This window comes from Apis cerana, linkage group LG1, assembly GCF_029169275.1.
Source record: "Apis cerana isolate GH-2021 linkage group LG1, AcerK_1.0, whole genome shotgun sequence".
Classification (NCBI taxonomy): Eukaryota; Metazoa; Arthropoda; class Insecta; order Hymenoptera; family Apidae; genus Apis; species Apis cerana.
The window spans coordinates 24,170,797-24,185,786 of record NC_083852.1 but is presented as its reverse complement, the minus strand read 5'-3'; the positions used below and the strand labels follow the sequence as shown (position 1 = coordinate 24,185,786).

Genomic DNA, 14,990 nt, shown 5'->3' with positions numbered 1-14,990 from the left:
ATAAGGATAGAGATATAATGAGAATTGACTATCAACGCCATCTTTTGATTATTAAAGATATCTTTTTAAGGATAAGATAGAATATGATGCTGAGAGATGACGCTGATCCTCAATTCTTGCTCTACCTTACCTTATTTTTGAAAAAAATATCTTTTATGTCTGACAGATGGCGTTAGCAGTCAATTCTTATCTTATTTTGTCTTTTATTATTCGCTATCTTGCATATTGTGTTTCATTTGCGACACTCTAGAGATGGCGTTGATTTCTATATTTTTATTCTATCTCTATCCTTCTTTTACTATTATTGTTATATTTGTTTATACTTGTTTAGCAAAATTTATGCGCTCAAAAAAAAATACCGGTTTATATTTATATTTTTATATTTTTATATTCATATTAATATAATAATACACGAATTTAAGCAATATACAATTTATATTTGAACCGTTTAATATTTTTTAATTTATGAATCTCTTTTCTTAGAGAATATTTTAGATTCAAAATAAGGAGATTATTTTGAATTAGATAAATAAACGTTACTATATACAAGGAATAAAATTTTATTTATAAGAATAAAAATTCTTGTAAAATTAAAGCAATTTAATATATCATTGTTAGATGGCAACATAGGAATCATCGGTAAATTCTTTTAAATAAAATATAAAATATTATCAATTTTTATTTCTAAAGAGATAAATAAAAAAATGTCTAACAAATGATTCAGTCTTTTGTGATAAATGCCAAATTAAGATATAAATATAAATATATTCATATACATCAAGAAAAAATTCGATAGCGATACATCGAACGACGAAGAATCGATTATACGTATATTCTATTACGTTCGAGATTAATCGATATACAAGCAAGTTAAACTTGGTATCAAACGTGACTTACTTCAGCTTTCTCGTTTCTCTTATTCTTGCTCTTTCTCTTTTTCGTCGCTCGAATGTAACTAATTTTCTTCGGCATTTCTATCTGTCTTTGTTCCGCTTGTCACATTTTGAAATTTATTCCCCCTCTATCTCTTGCAGTGTCAGTGGTTTTTACGAAAAAAGAAACCTACAGTTTCGACCGATCAAACGTGAATTATATGAATACGGTGTGCTATGTCAATGATGTCGCGGTAACGACAGATTTTTGCCCCAAAGCTTAAGAAAGGCGCGAAACAATCTTGAAATTAACATCCTGAAACGTATTATCATCAGTTAAAATATATTATCTTGTCATCGCAACAATTATAAACTCTCTTGTTAAGTGTTAATTAGTGCGTATTCGAAAACTTCGATTTTAAAAAACACAGTGCAGAAATCTTGACAAGACTAATATGCTTCTCTCTAGAAGAAGTGAAAGCTTCGAGTTAAGTCATTGTGCGTCGCGTGAAACGAATTAACCTAACAAAAATTTGTTATCTATAGAAATGTTGAATCTTATTCAGTGTTACGAGAACTTCTTCGAGGAGATGTACATTTTGATGGATCTAGAATTATCTTGAATTATTGAGCGTCCTTTTCATATGCACAAAATAGCTTGCATATCAACATCAAAAATGTTTGGTTGCCCTAGAGAAGCTGTGCGTGTCAAAGTGAAGGTATAGTTTATTTTTTAGTTTTATCTTACAGATTTTATTTAACATTTAATATTGTCGATAAAATGAATATTTATTTTCATAAAATTCCAATGAAATTTCTTCTTGAATAATTTTCTATTTTTACACACAAAAAAGTATAAAAAATAAAGATATTCTTATCGGCAAAACGAAGTATTATAGTTTATCATTATCAATACTTTGCTATATATAATAATTTTTCTATGATAGTGGAAAATTTTATAAAAAATAATATAGATTGAAAATAGTATGTTTTTAAATTTATTAGTCATTATTTAAATGAAATTTTTTACATAATATTCTAAATGATACATTTTTATTTAAAAATATATATATATATTTTTAATGAAACGAATATAATATAAAAAATATGATTTAAAATTTTTATATTTTTATTGAAAGCGCATTCTATAATAAATTCGATATTGTTTATGATCAAAATATATAATTCTTTATAATAAAGCAAATTTATTTCTACAGTGATCAGAAGTGATTGTAAACCATAGAAAGTTTTTGCGATATTTATCTTTTGTGCAGTTTCGCTTTAAGAAAGCGAATATGGTTGCTCCTTAATTGGAATAACCAACGTTCTGTAAAAATAATTAAAACACGTTGTTGTTTCACCGAATATTAGACAAAATATTCCTGCGGTATTGCGGAAGAAATGTTCAATTGAAAACCCCCGTAACGTATTTTTCATACAGACATTTCAAGCGTCCATATTTGACATTCATTAGAATTCAGATGTTAAACTGATGCCAGACTACTTCTTCAGATATGTATATCTGATATAAATTATATCTAATATCCATTATCTGAAAATTCGAATTTGTGCATACAATAATTAATTTTAAAAAAATTAATGATAAAATAAAATTTATTAATAAACTTATATCCAATTAATCTGTCATTTATCTATTTTAAACTTATATTTAATTTGAGAATATCAATAATTCCATTATAATATCTGTCATTAATCTGTAAATCGTGTCTTTTGTTAATATTCTTTTAGTGTAAATATTAAAAATTAATAAATTCATACAAAATTTAAAATAATATAATTAGATCAATGTTTTAGGTCAAAGTCAAAAATAAATATAATTAGAAATAGATTTACATAACTAAAATAGTTTAATTGCCAACTAATTCTAGTTTTAGATATAGAAGATTTCTAATTATTCGAATAATATAGTAAATAATAATATCTAATATAACTAATAAAAAACAAAATAAAATAAAATAATAAATTTTATAGATATCATTAATTTGATTTTTCTTTTACAATATTTTCTTAAGTTTTAAAAAAAAACGCAAATTTGTTGTTAAACAATTAAATATAGTTATAACAATTAATTCGATTCATCACTACTGTTAAAACAAATATATTTCAAGATTATACAGATTATACATCGATTTAATGTCCGTCATTTACTTTAAATATAACATTTATGCGCGATTTGAATTAATACAGAAAATCTCAAGAAACACGAAAGAAAAGAATTTTTAAATTTGTGTTCAATTATCAGTAACAGTTAGTAACAGTAACAGTTAAGTTAATAATAATTAAAGTTAATAAATTGCCATGAAAATGCCACAATTAAATTTTCTTCATAAATATGATTCAAAATTTATATATTTTTAATTTATTTTCATTAATTTAATTTAATTTTCATTAATTCATTTATAAAAAATAAATAATTACTAACTATTATGAATTATAAATAACTACTAACTATAATTATGAAAATTTAATTGACAATCTAAATGACTTACGTATAATGATAAAATTATTATTTGATGATAAATTACATTATCAATTCCATATATCGATTTAACAGCTTGCAATTTTATAATAAGCTAATCCAGTAGCAATGTAAGCAAAGTCGCGTATTTAGTTAAATCAAGTACTGCATATTCTGTTTATTTGTTTGATTGAAGTCAAATCAATTTTATTTTATTACTTACATAATCAGAATTAATTTATTTTTTTTTTATTTCTCTACTATTATTACTTATTTCTCTATTGATTCTTTATTATATAAAAAAATAAAAAAATTTCACAAAATTTTTACAAGATAAAAACAAATTAGTTTTAATATTAATTATTAATTTAATATTATATTAATTTTAATATTTAAAGAAATATTTGAAATAATAAGCATTTACCAAATTTACCAAATCTTTCTCTTTTCAATAAGAAAACGGAAAATCTTACTGAAAGATTTTGGATGAAAAACATCAAAGGCAATATAGAAAAATACATAAAAAAATTCTAAAAGAGATTCGTAAAAATATTAATATTGTCTTTTTTCTTGATATTATAAAAAAATAAATCTGCAAAAATTCACTAAATGTTATTTAATTTTATATAGTAATTAAAATAAATCATTTAGGAATCATTATATGGTTTATACGAATTTTTTTTTATAGATTTCAAATAAAAATACGATAAGATACATATCCTCTTATTATCATATTATGCATCCAAATATTTAGAAATTACATAGATATAATTATTATGTTGCAATTATTATATTATTACTTATTATTGTATAAATATTCGTATCATTGTTGTATATATATTTTATTTCCCCTCAATTATAAGATTTTTTTTGAAGCGATCTGTAGACATTCACCTTGTTGGCAAGTAAAATTTGGTTGTATCGATCCATAGCTTCTACTTGCAGAGAAATTCGTAATATAAGAATCTATTAAGAGGCAAAAGATTACCAATTGTTTAAGCTGTTTTTTCAAGTATATAATTACATTTACACGACGACCTGTCGATTGTCTTCTCTAGCAGATCGGTTTTATTTAATTGATCGCTAAAGTATGAACAACATGGTTTTATGTAATTGCATAGAACATATTTTATAATCATTAACTTACGTAAAGAAGATATATAATACGATGTTACATTAATTTCCAACGTTTTCATAATAGTACTTGTGTTCGAGATTTTTAGGTTAACTTTAGAACTTCAGGAATCTCGACTTCATTATAGTCATTAGATTATAAAAATATTTAATTCATATATTCTAATTTATTATTATTATTATTACAACTAGTTCTTTTGAATTTAAAAAGTTAATTTTTGTTGATACAATTGAAAGGCGATTGATATTGCAATTTAGATATTATTTTATTTCATAGGAAAGAGAGAACTTGAAGGTTTTAAACACTTTGTCGTAGTTACTCTTTATTTTAAGTGTTTTTATTTTGCATTTTAGGAAAGATATGAAAATTGTGTATGTATCTTTGATTTATTAATATCTAATGAAAATAGGATTCTAAAAAAAACTTTAATCTGAAATTAAATAAAAATTTAAACTTATAATTAATTCTTATCTTACATTATTCCACAGAATAAAATTTCATCTTCTAAAATTGTTTTATTTTCATTTTATAATAAAAATATTTGTAACTTCGGTACTCATAGAAGGATTATCTGAAAAGACGCTTATAGAAAAAGATTTATCTTATTAGCTTGGATAATCAATGTTTTTTCCATTCTAGGTTTTCTTCTGAAGTTCTTTAGTTAGAGTAAAAATAAAATAAATTCGTAAACTAATTTATTTAAATTTATTTAAATTATTAATTTTAATTTATCTCAAGGATTGGCAAAATTTTTATCATTATTATGCATCTATATAAATTATCTGTTTTATCTTATTTGTTTCTTATATTTATAATAGAATCACATCAATTTTTTATATATTATAACATATTGCTTGAATCATACCATATAAATTTATTTCGAAAATTATTGAGTTAATTATCGAATTATCGATCTTTATTAATCGTATATGTTTCTAAATTATCTAATTTATAATTATCTAATTTATATTCGAGTTACTTAATTTATAATTTGTTTTGCTCTTATCAATCACATTATAAGTTATATATTAGTATATGATATCAATTCTTTAATAATATTGAAAATTATAATTATAAAAATGAAATGAAACGTGTTCTTTAATAAATATGAGAAAAAATAAATAACATATTTTAATATTTCTTAAAGTTATGTAAAAAAAAAATTCAATTCAATTACATTTTATATATCGTATTTTTTCATGATAAGTATAATGTCAATATAGAATAGGGGTAATTTTTCGATATTATTGAAAATAATTCAATTATAAAAATAAAACAAAAAAAATATAGAAACAAGAAAAATTGAATTGATTGAATGTTTCATATATTTGTCTTTAGAAATGCGAGACAAGGCATCAGCCGGAATATCGAAAATTCAGCGTAGACCCACAGATAACATCTATCGAAGTGCTTCAAAGTATACTCATCAAAGCATTCGACATTAAAGGGTAAGATAGTAACACTGTTAACAGCGAATAATCGTTGAGTATATTACATCGAGTATATTATATTGCAAACATAAAAGAACGAACCTTCGAATATTCATTTGCTTTGAACACAAAGTGATTAACATATATCTATGCAAAAACCGAGTTCGCGTTAGATTATAAAAATAAAAAATTTTGGCGAATTATTTTTTTTTGTTATTATTAAACAATTATTAACAATCATTAATCAAAAATTAATTAAAATATTAATTAAAAATAATAAATAATAAAAAATGATGCGAATATAAAATTTTAAGAAAAAATATTTTTAAAAAATATAAGAAATAAAAAAAATATTTTAAAAAATAAAAAGAAAACATTAAAAGATATTCCTTTCAAATATGGTCCAGAAAATAATAATTTAATTTTTATTTTATAAATTGTAAAATTTATAATATATACATACAATATACATTTATATTATATTGAAAGTATAGAGAAATTTTTTATTTCTGGATATCGAATATCAAAAAGTTAATATTGAATTTAAGTATTTTAAAATTATTTATATTGTTTTTAATCATTATTAATAAATATGATGTGAATTGATCAATATTTATTATTTTCATAAAGAAATTATATTTTATTTATATTAATTTCAAAAAAAGAAATAGTATTTAAAGAATATTAAAATAACGAGAATATAATATTTTGCAGTAAATAAAAATTCCAATTTCTTTAGTTAAAATAGAAATAAATTTTTTCATTTTGTTATTGTATTTCATATCTATATATATATATATATGTATTAGTTGTAAAATTATCTCTTTTCTATGAAAGGAATCATTTATTTCTAAGTAAAACATTACATTAACTTGTGAAAAAATATATTCATTTGATAAATGAAAACTTTTAACTAAAAAATTGTATAGTATATATATAATATATATAAAAAATTTATATAAAAAAAAAGAATATCTGAAATATTTCTTATAATTAATTATAATTAATTAAATATATCAAATACATTGTTCTTTTGTATAAATATATTTTCTATAATTATCTAAATATATATGTTTGTAAATTATGTTTGTATTTTATATATGTGTATAAAAATTAATAAAATGTAATCAATTCCATTATTAAAATATTTTTATCTCGATATTGAATTATGTATAGAAAATTGTAAAAATTTATGAAAATTTTTAAAAAATTTATTAATTTTTAAAAAATCAATGAAAAAAAAAATAATTTTTCGAAATATTTTTACAGAGAATTCACAGTTTCATATCGAGCAATAGATGATTATGGATCAGAAACATATTTATTTTTGCTTTCGGATTGGGATTTGGATGCAGCATTTATTAGGTAAATTTTAATATCATTCCTATCTAAATGATAAACGATAATAAATGTTAATCTAATATTAATCATCATCATATTTTATTGTAGCGCCTCTGAACCATATTTATACTTGCAAGTCAACTTAAAACCATTTGGAGAGACAGGTGATTGTGAATGTTACTGGGAACAGAATGCACAGGAAGTATCGACTCGGCAAGAAACCGGGTTTCCATACAAGACACCCAAGTTACCGGGTCTCATAATGAATAAGGTGAGTATTGTTATTTTTCTTTCTTCTATTCATCTAAAAATCAGAATGCAATTATTTCTCTTTCGAGTTTTTTTTTAACGGAACATAATATATATAATATTTAAATAATAATTGTATATATTTATATATAATTACAAATATTACATATGAATAATGAAATAGATATATTTTATATATTCGTGATAAAATAGATGTATATTAAAATATTCATTAAATGATAATTCAATATTTTATAAATAACAATTTTATTTATTAAAAAAATAAAATACATTTTTCTTTTTCTTTATTTTTTGAGATTATGTTTTAAAATCTAATATATTCTAAAATTTTTAATTTCATGATATTAAAATGATTATTTTATTATATAGTTATTAATAAGATTAATGTCTCATATATATTGTTTCATAAGTAGAATATATTTACATAATTTGTCATTGTAATTAATATAGATACATTTATATTATATGTTTAACAATATTTCATTATTTATAAAATTTGTAAACATGATTAAAAAGATGTATATTTAAATGTATACTTTATAAATTAAGTATATTATTTCCAACAGATGGAAAGAACATTAAATATGGTTCAACGTGCTTTGGGTAATTTAAGTGAAGAATCATCGCATCAACAAAGTACTCAACCACCACGACCACCATTGACAGATGCGGAATTTCGAAGATTTTTGGATCCTATTGGACAAGTAATACATCCTAAAGAACTAAGAGCCGTGATATACTTTGGTGGAATTGAACCTAGTTTACGAAAAGTAGTTTGGAAACATATTTTAAATGTATATCCCGAAGGCATGTCCGGTCGCGAAAGAATGGACTACATGAAGAAAAAATCACAAGAATATCAAAATCTTCGAGAACGATGGAAAACACTGGTGCAAAAAGGACAAAATGTTGGAGATTTGGCATATGTAACAAGTATGGTACGGAAAGACGTTTTAAGAACCGATAGACATCATAAATTTTATGGTGGTTCTGATGATAATCAAAATACAGCCAGTCTTTTTAATATTTTGACAACGTATGCCTTAAATCATCCGAGCGTTAGTTATTGTCAAGGTATGAGCGATTTGGCTTCACCTTTATTGGTTACTATGAGAGACGAAGCACAAGCGTATATATGCTTGTGCGCTCTTATGAGAAGATTAAAAGATAATTTCATGCTTGATGGAATTGCAATGACTACGAAATTTGCTCACTTAGCTGAAGGTATGTAAGATTTAATGTATTTCCTAAATAATTAGGAGATTGTAATTTTTGATATTATAAAAAATAAATTACATATCAGGTATGAAAAAAAGTTATAATATAATATTAAATTTAAAGCTAATTTAAATTTAAAATATAAAATACGAGTAATTAAAATATTATAAAAATTATATATAATATAAAAATCTTTATTTATATAAAAAAAACTAATATAATAACATAATATAATAATATAATAATAATAATTCACATTAAAAGTAATTAATGAGAGAAAATATGAACATTGATATTTAAAAAATGAACTTATAAATAGAAAGAAAGAAAACAATCTTCTAGTTGATTTGCATAATTTTCTCAAATTAGAAAAGTAACTTAATAAATGTTATAATATTTGTATAATTATTATATATTATCTACATTTTTTAAGGTTTGCAACATTATGATCCAGACTTTTATGCTTATCTAAAATCTCATCAAGCGGATGATTTATTATTTTGTTACCGATGGCTTTTATTAGAAATGAAGCGTGAATTTGCTTTGGATGATGCTTTAAGAATGCTTGAAGTTTTATGGGCTGCTTTGCCAGCATCACCGCCGAACGGAGAACTTAACTTAGCTGAAGTACCTTTTCCTCCACCTTCACCACCTCCGAGTCCAAATGTGAAACACATTCGTGAAAATGCATATACAAAAGTTTGTGCTATCAGACGACAAAGTTCTTCTGCGAGTATTGCTACTGCTGGTAAAAGAAAAACTTTAAACACGGAGGATCCATCTTTGCAAAGCTCCTCAGAAACAAACGGTGACTCAAAAAGGTACTTCTATGCAAAAATGATGAAAGCAGTGAAATACAAAAATAATAATATAAAGTGAAACTCGCTGTCTGCAGATCGAGCTCTCCTTACGAGACGTTTTCTGAACCAGAGAATGATTTGACGACAGCGAAAAATCGAAGAAACACAGAATCTACGGAAAAGTGCCTAAGTACAGATTCTTTGTCTGGTAAATATAAACGTGTAAATTTGCTGGAATTGAAAGAAAGATTGTCGTTACCTAGTAAAGATCAAATTAAAAATAACGAACAAAATGATGGCGAAAAGAAATGTGCTCGAGTAGTAAAAAATCTGAACGAATTTTTAAATTTTACGAGTCTCAATCGTAGTAAAATAACACCAAGTGATGCTGAACCAGAATTGAGGTGATATTTTCAATTATCAAAAAATATTTTTATTATTCTTTTATTACTTTTATTATTATTATTATTATTATTATTTATTTTTTTAAATAGAAATTGAAAATTATTTTATAATCAAAAATTATATTATTTTTTTAGACGTGTTTCGAGCGAAAGCGGAGTAATTAGAGTTTTAAGAGATGAACCTAGTTCTCCAGATGATCCAACAGATTTTTTTCCAATGACTACTTCTATGACTAGAGAATTAAGACTGGAATTAGAATCACTCGATCGACAAGTTTTCGGACCATCACCGCCAAGCGATCAACAGTGTGATTGCGTTCTTTCTAAAAGAGAAAGTGAATTAGTTGATAGCGAAACAGATACGGAATTAGCAAGATGTAGTCCAGCTGCTGATGTATTTGTATGGGAAAATCCTTTACATACATTACAACAAAAAAATCATCCAGCTACTCCCGATGAACAAGCGGAACTTGAATATGATGGCGAAATATTAGAAGATCAAAATGGTGTTAAATCTGTTACCCCAATTAGATTACTTAAACGTACTACGAGGTATATACTTAATTTCTTAATTTTTATAAAATTATATGTTTCGAAATATAGTCTAGAAATAAGAATTTTAAAATCACATAGATCTGAATCTGCTTCGGATAGTGAAGAGGCAGAAAGTTGGCATCAAAATGCAACGATACAAGAAAGTCCAATAAAACAATCAATACAAGAACACTGCGAAGAAGCTACAGAGCTTACAAATCTTATTCCTGCAGGAACTTGTGAAGATCAATTGGGAGAAAGTTCACTACCTCCACCTCATGAATTTGGTGGTGGTAATCCATTCCTTATGTTTTTGTGTATTACTCTATTATTACAACATAGAGATTTTGTTATGCGTAATCAGATGGATTATAACGAAATGGCAATGCATTTCGATAAAATGGTTCGACGACATAATGTTATTCGAGTGCTCAATCAAGCGAGACAATTATTCGCTGGTTATCTTAGAAGGCATTCTTCATCATCATTAGCTGCGAAATCAGATTCTGTAAATGTGTAATCCCATAATGCTTGAATGTTGTACTTATTAACATAAGTAAAATGGACGATTTTAAAATATTGTATCATTTAAGATAAATCATGAAAAAAATAAGTTTAAAATATGTTTTTTAGATCTGAAATATAAATCAAAACATCTTCTGTAAATGAAAAAAAATATCAGATAAAATACGTATCAGTGATAAATTAGGCAATAAGAAATTTAAATAATCTCAAGGTGCTCTTTTAACATGCGTTCATAAAAAATAATGAACTTTTTGTGTATTCTTTTAATTTTTTTAATTATAATGATTGATATATTTTCAATTTAAATATTATCATTAATTAATGAAGATATATTTCAAGAAATATTATTTTATATTATTTATTTGCATTTATCTATTCTTCTACTGCCTACTAATGAATTTCGTATTAAAATAAAGTTTATTTTCTTAGAAAAAAATAATTTTAATTTGAAAGAATAAAACCTTTTTAGTGATCATGTATGAATAAACACAAATAAATATATAAACGAATGTAATTATCTGCAATGTGATAGCAATTATTACTATCTATTGAAAATAATTATTATATTTCGCATAATTTTAAGAAATTAAGTGAAATTTATAAATATTTCTTTGATAAAACTAATGTGCAATCATTACAATAGATTTTAAACATGTTGAGAATGACATTAAATCTATTTCACTTGCATTAATATAATTCCTTGATATTATGCACAATTGTATCACATTCATAAATCTTTTCACTGTATCTTAATTTAAAATTAAGTAAATAGCTTAAATTTATAAAATATCTATAATTATATACTTAGTAGTTGTATCTTACTTTGCTCTCAAACAATATGCTTGAGAAATGACAATAAAATGCATTTAATTTTATCGCTAATAATTGAAATATAAATTTTTCCTCTTTGCATGTTTAAAAAAAACTTATTTTTTATATTTTATATTTTATTTTAAGTAAGCTAATAATTTACATATCATCTTAAGATATAACATAAAGTAGATTATATTTGTAAAACTTATTTATTGCAAAATAATTTTAAATACTAAATCACGACGTTTTCCAAACATCATACGAAAATGGAAATCCATAATTTTTGAATTAGCCTATTGGAAAGCACTTTTAATTTTTTCTTCTGTTTCCTCCATTCACTAATATTGTGAGAATTCTTAGAAAGATATTTACTACATCCATATAAACTGAAATTGCACTGAAATAAAAAATGCAAATATATATAAATATATATATTTTAAAATTTTTCATAATTACTCAATTTACTTACTTATTAACTGGATCATATGGCCTTGCAAGATGATTATAAGCTGGGTAATTTTCTGCTTGTTTAATAATTTTTTGAGTATCATACAAAAGAAGCATTGAAAATAGCACCAAACCACCATATAAGGATATTGAATATAAGCCAGATCCAATAGCTGTTGTAGGTGGCAAAAATATTGTACCAACACTACTTGCAAATACAAGTCCCAAACCAATTGCTAATGGACCTCCCATATTCAAGAACTTTTCATTTGGTGCACAAATTGCTACTACTGATAAACCACCAACTACACCAGCAGTATACCATGCAGCTCTAAGTACCAATGGTCCTCCAAATAAATAGAGAGGTGCAAGAAATGCACCAATAGTGCCAGTGTGAATTAACCATGCTATTTGTTTTGCACCAAAACCTTCTTTATATGGAATAGACTGTAGCAATATTCCACTACCCCAAACAGATGCTAAAGATACGAACATGGCAAGCCACCCTTGACGCATTATTAAATTCATAATAGTTGGTGAACGTATACATATTGCTGCAGTTGCAGCACTAGTTATTATAGATGCACCAAGGTACATATATGTAGTCTTAATTCTATCCTTTACATATTGAGGCCATAATCTGTAAAAAATTAAATAAATATTCTATTATTATATTCTATAATTTGTATTTATCTCATTGATAATGATTTGATATTTTTTTTAATTGTAATAGTAGTTAAGAAAAAATACTTTGCATAATCTATAGCTCCCATGGATGGCGACAAACCCAAACCATAATAACATAAGGAACCTAATCCTATAACAGCACCACCAGCAACAACTCCTTTTCCAATAGTAAATGCTATGCATATAAAAATGTTTTTATTAATAAATTTAATGTTATTAATTGATTCTATTAATACTTAATATAATTATAAATATTAATATTTACTATAATTATTATATATGTACAACATTCATAAAATAATTTATATCATATGATAAATCTTAGTAAAGCTTAAAAAACATTTAAGAAATGAATTTCATTGTTATTTTTAAAATTTCGTAGCAATAAATAACTTGCAATAATTTATTTGAAGTAATTTATAATTTCTATAATATATATTTCTATGATTGTAATTGTATTATATTATATATTACATGTATAATTTACATTGTTTTCATTTAAAATTTTTTTATTAATTAATATCTTACCTGTTTCTCCAGCAGGTGCCATTGCTTGTTCTGAAAGAGAAGTTGATTTACGAGTAGATCTTGCAAATGTGCTTCGTCCATCGTTAGCAAATAATCTTGTGGATTGAATTCTCGGAATAAAAGGTTTCGAATTAATTGGAGTTTTCAGTAAATTAACTAAATTTGGTGAAATACTGCTTCGACACACTCTAGCGAGCATCATTTTTGTACGCTATTTTATCTGAAATATAAGATATGATTAATAAAAACAGCATGACATTTGTATATTAATCAACAAAAATTACACACGATTTTGAACTAACTAAGTCTTAAGTATTTGAAAGATATTCACATATCTATCAAAATTTATTTAAAACTCCAGAGCAATATCTTTTCGCAAAAATTTCTTGTGATTACTCACAGACGCAATATGCTGCAATTGTCACGACTATATCGATATAACCGATATCTCGAACTACTAGCAATTTCGTTGATCTACATTCACAGTTTCACATACATGTTTATACAAAGTTGCTGCAAAAGATCTCACTATGGGAAGAATGGGAGAGAATAATAGTGGAACAAAGTAGGAACTAAGAATCATGACAAACGTTACATCATATAATGAAATATCCGTCATTTGTTCCCCCACTTTCATTTTTTGCTCTATTATATTATATATTACTTTTTCCTATTCTTCCTAGTGAGATATTTTCTGACAACCTTAAAAATAAATACTATAAAGATAGCAAAATTATTTATGAATGAAGTACCATTTTTAATGCATATAAATATTAACAAGATTTTCAATATATTATATTTTATTAATTTATATTTTTTCATTATTTATATTATATTGATATATATTTTTTCAATTACAATATATTTACTGATATAAATGATCGAAAATCAACAAACAAATCACATAATTCTTATGATTTCAGTTATTAAATGAAAATATTAGAAAATATTATAAGATTGTTTTATGATTTTCTATGAAATACTCATTATATTTATTGTATATTTTCATGAAAATAGTTTTTGTATATATATATATATATATATATATATATATATATAATTATATAATATAGTTATATATAATATATAATATATATTAATATATATTAATATATAATATAGTTATCTAAATGATTTTAAGAGTAATTTATCAAATTAAGTTTTTTATTGTTTATTTTTAAATATATAAATATATTTACTTTCAGTAACATAGTTTGATGAAAATATTTTTAAAAGAATATATCAAATTATTTGTAAATTATATATTTTACAATTATTGTTAATAATTCTATCTTAAATAAAAATAGAGACTAATATTATGTTTACTTATATAAATTATAAAATTCTTTTTACTAATAAGTAAAATTAAATTTTACAAAATATTAAGTATTATCAATAATTATAAAAATCTAAAGTTAAAATATTATTTCCGGTTAATCTTATTTGATAAATATGGCAACATTACATTTGTAAACTAACCAATCATATGTGTTCATAGTTAATAAAA

The 14,990-nt window shown here is 23.5% G+C and overlaps 2 protein-coding genes and 1 long non-coding RNA gene across 6 annotated transcripts; 1 reads left to right on the top strand and 2 right to left on the bottom strand.

Annotated features, from left to right (window-relative positions):
- Positions 1-751: 751 nt before the first annotated feature.
- Positions 752-11,890, top strand: LOC108002126 (TBC1 domain family member 25). Its single transcript, XM_017063611.3, has 9 exons — positions 752-1,591; positions 5,825-5,934; positions 7,186-7,281; positions 7,366-7,528; positions 8,094-8,751; positions 9,179-9,566; positions 9,641-9,949; positions 10,085-10,501; positions 10,583-11,890. The coding sequence occupies exons 1-9, from the start codon at positions 1,517-1,519 to the stop codon at positions 11,001-11,003; spliced, it is 2,637 nt and encodes an 878-aa protein (XP_016919100.1). The 5' UTR covers positions 752-1,516; the 3' UTR covers positions 11,004-11,890.
- Positions 4,064-5,305, bottom strand: LOC133667790 (uncharacterized). Its single transcript, XR_009833398.1, has 2 exons — positions 4,499-5,305; positions 4,064-4,317 (listed from the first exon to the last, which is right to left on the bottom strand). It is a non-coding gene; the product is annotated as an uncharacterized LOC133667790 (long non-coding RNA).
- Positions 11,266-14,198, bottom strand: LOC108002127 (growth hormone-inducible transmembrane protein). Of its 4 annotated transcripts, none has more exons than XM_017063612.2 (5): positions 13,884-14,198; positions 13,484-13,703; positions 13,019-13,130; positions 12,291-12,908; positions 11,266-12,218 (listed from the first exon to the last, which is right to left on the bottom strand). In XM_017063612.2, the coding sequence occupies exons 2-5, from the start codon at positions 13,683-13,685 to the stop codon at positions 12,131-12,133; spliced, it is 1,020 nt and encodes a 339-aa protein (XP_016919101.1). In that variant the 5' UTR covers positions 13,686-13,703; positions 13,884-14,198; the 3' UTR covers positions 11,266-12,130. The 4 variants fall into 4 exon arrangements, with proteins under 4 accessions (XP_016919101.1, XP_016919103.1, XP_016919104.1 ...); XM_017063614.3 differs by having other exon boundaries at positions 13,772-14,125; XM_017063615.3 differs by having other exon boundaries at positions 13,786-14,125.
- Positions 14,199-14,990: the final 792 nt, after the last annotated feature.

Bases quoted from the DNA above. Each gene is read 5' to 3' on its own strand.
- LOC108002126 (XM_017063611.3), top strand. From the start codon at position 1,517: ATGCACAAAATAGCTTGCATATCAACATCAAAAATGTTTGGTTGCCCT. The intron at 9,567-9,640 runs GTACTTCTATGC...CGCTGTCTGCAG, and splicing joins ACAAACGGTGACTCAAAAAG to ATCGAGCTCTCCTTACGAGA. The intron at 9,950-10,084 runs GTGATATTTTCA...TTATTTTTTTAG, and splicing joins GATGCTGAACCAGAATTGAG to ACGTGTTTCGAGCGAAAGCG.
- LOC108002127 (XM_017063612.2), bottom strand. From the start codon at position 13,685: ATGATGCTCGCTAGAGTGTGTCGAAGCAGTATTTCACCAAATTTAGTT. The intron at 12,909-13,018 runs GTATTTTTTCTT...AATTTTTTACAG, and splicing joins GGAGCTATAGATTATGCAAA to ATTATGGCCTCAATATGTAA. The intron at 12,219-12,290 runs GTAAGTAAATTG...TTTTTATTTCAG, and splicing joins CCATATGATCCAGTTAATAA to TGCAATTTCAGTTTATATGG.